Source organism: Morus notabilis, unplaced genomic scaffold (genome assembly GCF_000414095.1).
Source record: "Morus notabilis unplaced genomic scaffold, ASM41409v2 Scaffold677, whole genome shotgun sequence".
In the NCBI taxonomy this organism is placed as follows: Eukaryota; Viridiplantae; Streptophyta; class Magnoliopsida; order Rosales; family Moraceae; genus Morus; species Morus notabilis.
The window spans coordinates 303,407-307,920 of NW_010363200.1; the positions used below are offsets into that span (position 1 = coordinate 303,407).

General features: G+C 35.4%; 1 protein-coding gene across 1 annotated transcript; it reads right to left on the reverse strand.

Annotated features, from left to right (window-relative positions):
- Window positions 1–286: 286 nt before the first annotated feature.
- On the reverse strand, window positions 287–1,643 carry LOC21395232 (pectinesterase inhibitor 7). Its single transcript, XM_010103678.2, has one exon. The coding sequence runs from the start codon at window positions 1,589–1,591 to the stop codon at window positions 941–943; it is 651 nt and encodes a 216-aa protein (XP_010101980.1). The 5' UTR covers window positions 1,592–1,643; the 3' UTR covers window positions 287–940.
- Window positions 1,644–4,514: the final 2,871 nt, after the last annotated feature.

Consider the following 4,514-nt stretch of genomic DNA (forward strand, 5'->3'; position numbering starts at 1 on the left):
GACAATTGTACTATCTACTTCTTTCTTTTTTGCTAAAAGTTGTGTAATTGATGAGAGGATCTTCCAAAACTTCTTACACGACAGTATGCATATGTGTCTCTTTCACTCGAAACAAACACCAACTTTTCCGATAGATTTCAATTTGTTAAGATGCAAAAAAAAAAAAAAAAAAGGTTTATTCCACTCAGAAAGGTAAAGAAATTAAGAAGCATGAGCTCTATGATGATCAGCCACTTCACAAAGTACATACATTACATATGTTAATAAAAAAGGAAAATTTCTTGTGATTAATTAGGAAATTACAAAAAAAAAACTACCTTATGATTCTTGTTTTTTCTTTTGTGTGAAGAAAAACTATTCTATGATTGGCCGTGTACAAATTATTGCCATGCTTATTTCGCAAGCTAATTGTAAATCTCACGGGAAAAAACTTAAAAGAAAAAGGGGAAACAAAAAGAAAAAGGAAAGAGAGACCCAGTTGGAACTCGGTATTTTTAACCCAGGGTGGAAGTTGGAACCGAGTCGACTCGGATTCAAATACAAAAACCAACAATATGTCTCATCTTCTTCGTGCGGAAAGAAGGAAAACACCAAAAAAAACTAAAACAAACAAAAACAAAAACAAAAAACAAAATGCACTGAAGATCAAAGTAAATAAGTAATATACAACATTAATAGTAACTCATTTAACTACCACATAGACCAAACTCTCATCCACAAACACGAAACAACAAAAACTCTCTGTCTTTCTGTCTCTCACTAATATAATACTATTTTAACTTACTCCTACAAATACGTATAGATATATTGTGAAGCGATAACTGTATCATACGAAACGCAATCTCTCTATACCTGTCCAATTGAACGACTCGATTGATCACTATCACAAAAATCACAAATTATGATTATTGATCAGACGGTGGAGAGAAGATGAAAACCATCAGGGGACGGACTTCTCGGCGTAACTGTTGACGAGTGCGAGCGCATTGCTGGTGTGCTTCTTAACCTCCGTCGCCCGGTCACAGACCTCTTTCTTCAACGGCCCGTCGGCGACATCCTGAAAGCCGTCCGTACAGGTCTCCTGGTCGGTGAGGGCGGCGCTCATCCACGTCTGGACGTTGCTCATCTGGAACCGGAAAGACTCCCCGCCGCCGGCTCCAGTGCCTCCGACGTTGAGGTGGCGCATCTGGCGGAGCGAGCCGCGGATCTCGTCGACGGCGTCGCCGAAGTTGGAGAAGCAGTCGTGGAGGGCTGCGGCGGCCCGGGGGTTGGCACCGTAGTCGGCTTGGCGGGAGACGTTCGACACGTAGGCAGCCACGTGTTTTACCTTGGCTAGGCTGACGGAGATGGCCACGCGCGCCAGCTGCTCCGGGTTCCGCTGCACCGCCGCCGCGTAGCGGGAGAGGGCGGTGAAGCACACGTCCGGGTATAGGGTGGTTACGCAGCTCGTGCGGATGAAATCTGTGCCGTTGGTGCTGGAGCCCGGGTCGGCGTATCCTACGGCTGGGATTGGCTTGAGGACGGAGAAGATTATCAAGAAGAGTAATGTGTAGAAGAAGTGAAGAGAAGTTGGGAGTTTGGTTTTTTCCATTTGCGCTTTGTTTTGTTTTGTTTTGGGCTTTTTTTTAGTCTCTCTTTTTGTGAGGCTTTTATCGGAATTGCGTTGTTGGAAGTTAGTACTGTTTTTTGGTTTGTGGGGTTTAAGTAGGCGCGGGTGTTTCGGTTTAATTACTTCTTTGTCCTTGCTTTTTGTGCATTATTACGAGGGCGCTCTGGTCGTGTGTTCCGATTTTTGTATATTTTAATAGCGTTGTTCATGTACGGAGTGATATTATATAATTAATAAAAGAAAAAGAAATGATTAAAAATGGATTTATTGTATTTTTTGAATTCTCTTTTTTCTTTTTTCGTGCTGTAAACGACAAATGGGAGTATGTCATCTAAGACCTCGTTCGTTTCGCTGATTCGAACTTAGAATTTGAATTTTATTACAGTAAAAAGTTCTCACAAATAATCACATCTAACTTTTTTACTACAGTAAAAAGCTCTCACATACAATCACTTCTCAACTCAAATTTTAAACTCAAATCATCGAAACGAACGAAGCCTTAATTGTGTAAACATGTTATAAAGTATGGTGGTGTAACGACTAGATGATTTACCAAGCTTTCATTTTTATTATTTGCAAGGATTCTGAACGCGAGTTGAAAACACATTAGCTAGATTCCTCTTCATTCAATTTGTGGTCCTGAAAGATTGCCCCGTTGATTTGAGAGTGTGAGAATACTATTGATTCTCTTTTTTTATCAGAAAAAAAAAAAATCGGTAAAAATATGACCCCTCAAATTAACTCATCTCTACTACTACAATTGTTTAGCTCGTAATTATTTCCTTCATGTAAGAGTGACCTGTGGCTTTCTAACAAAACAAATAAAATAAAAATAAAAAGAGTAACATGAAATATTATGCCATCCCAATTATCTATTAAAGTTGTCATGTTGCTATAAAAAGTAAACTTACGAGAGCAATAAATAATTAGTTCATTTAATATTTTCTCACCCCGAATTGGTGTTTGGAGCACTCTATTTTAAATGAATCTTAAATGACGTAAGAGCATCTTTTATTTTTGCTATTGAGTAGGCCATAACACTAATCACAATACTTAATCTAATCTACATAATTTTTTCTTGTTTATTTATATCTGCCATATGATATTCTCCAGATTATTTGATGAGTAACAAAGGCATCGTTCACTTTACCGATTCGAGTTTTCAGTTTTAGGTTTCTACAGTAAAAAGCTCTCAGAAAATATCACATCTAACTTTTTCTGCTACAGTAAAAAGCTCTCAGAAAATGTCACATCTCAGCTCGAATTGAAAACTCGAATCCGCGAAGTGAACGAGACCAAAATATCTTTTTTCACTGTTATCATTTTTTTCTCCATAATGCTTGAAAAAAAATCAAACATAAAAATTTTAGAAAATATTTAGTATGAAAATTCATGCCATATTTTAAATTATAATTTATGACTCATAATAATATTTTTTCTTATAAAAAATATATAAAAATTAAAAATAATTCTAAATTATAATTTTAAATTCGTAAACCCTAAAATGAACGGTGACGGGTATGACTTGATTAGGAGCGTGTAATATGGGAAAGCAAAGTGGAGCATGGCTGCCCATTTCACGTCTGCTTTTGAATTGCCGCTCACAGTTCATGGACCCACATATAGTCAACGGTTCAGACGTTGGCCATCGAATATAGTCAACGGCTGTTATCATAACATTACAATTTGTAAGCGAGAGATTGGCCACTACTGGTGTTTGGCCGCTTGCGGGGCACGTACGGAAGGTATCGGCATTAAAGCAATAGATAACGTACACGGGTAAATATATAATATCATTGCTTAAATAGACTAATCCCAATTATAAGAGATTAAGATCAGGTACTTTTTTTTTTTTTTGCTTGATTAATTAAGATTGGAGTAAGGAGACGAATAATCTCTTAGATTTAGAGCATATAAATCTAGATTTTTACTCTTATTCTTAATTAATATTTTTTAATTAAATAATTATATTAGTTAAAAGTATATTAATTAAATATAAAGGATGAAATATCAAGACTTATGCATTCTTAAAGATAAATTCAGTAATTCTCTAATTAAGATTAGTAATCTTGTCTACGCGACATTATGGATCTCAAACGCTGTAGTAAAATAATATGTATGATTGGGAAAGAAAATTAGAATTAGAATGCTACAAAATTAACCACATTTCAATATATATATATATATATATACTATTTTTTTTTTAACCAAATAACAATATTACGTTGTTGATGTGGAAAAGGGTTTGGTTGTGTTTAGTAAGAGAGAAGTAAAATAAAAAGGAAAGAAAAATATATAACGTAGATGAGTAGCTAAGGAAAATGGAGATGGAGGAGATGAAATTTTGTTTGGAATGGATTTATTTATCAAGAATGGCAGAGCCACAATTTTTTTCTCGTAAGGCAAGGCACTATGGAAAAATTAGAGATAGTATTTTATTGAATGATAGAGTTATATATTAATACTTGGAATTATTTTTTCTCACAACAACATATTTCAATTATTCAGCGTGTACACGGTTAGCATTTAGAGAATTTCTAAAAAGAAGATAACCAAATTTCAAAAATCGAGTTGGGACATGTATCCTTACTTGATTTCATGTGGCTGCTCCCAATCACTAGTATGAAGAAATCAAAATTAAATAGAAGGATTTTCAATCTCTTAACCAATACATTTTCTTCTCTAATATAAGTCGTAAAACCCACCATCTACTGATCCTCCACCATCCCCTACGCTCCTAATAATTTACATTACTAGTATAGTTTTTTATGAAAGAAAAAAGTTTGGGGAGCGGACGATCAGCGTTGGCATACCCTTTAAATAGTATCAAAGAGGCTTCCCGACGTTGACAGGAATGCTAGGCAGGTTTTTTTTTTTTTTTTTTTTTTTTTTTTTTTTTTTTTTT

Bases quoted from the DNA above. Each gene is read 5' to 3' on its own strand.
- LOC21395232 (XM_010103678.2), bottom strand. From the start codon at position 1,591: ATGGAAAAAACCAAACTCCCAACTTCTCTTCACTTCTTCTACACATTA.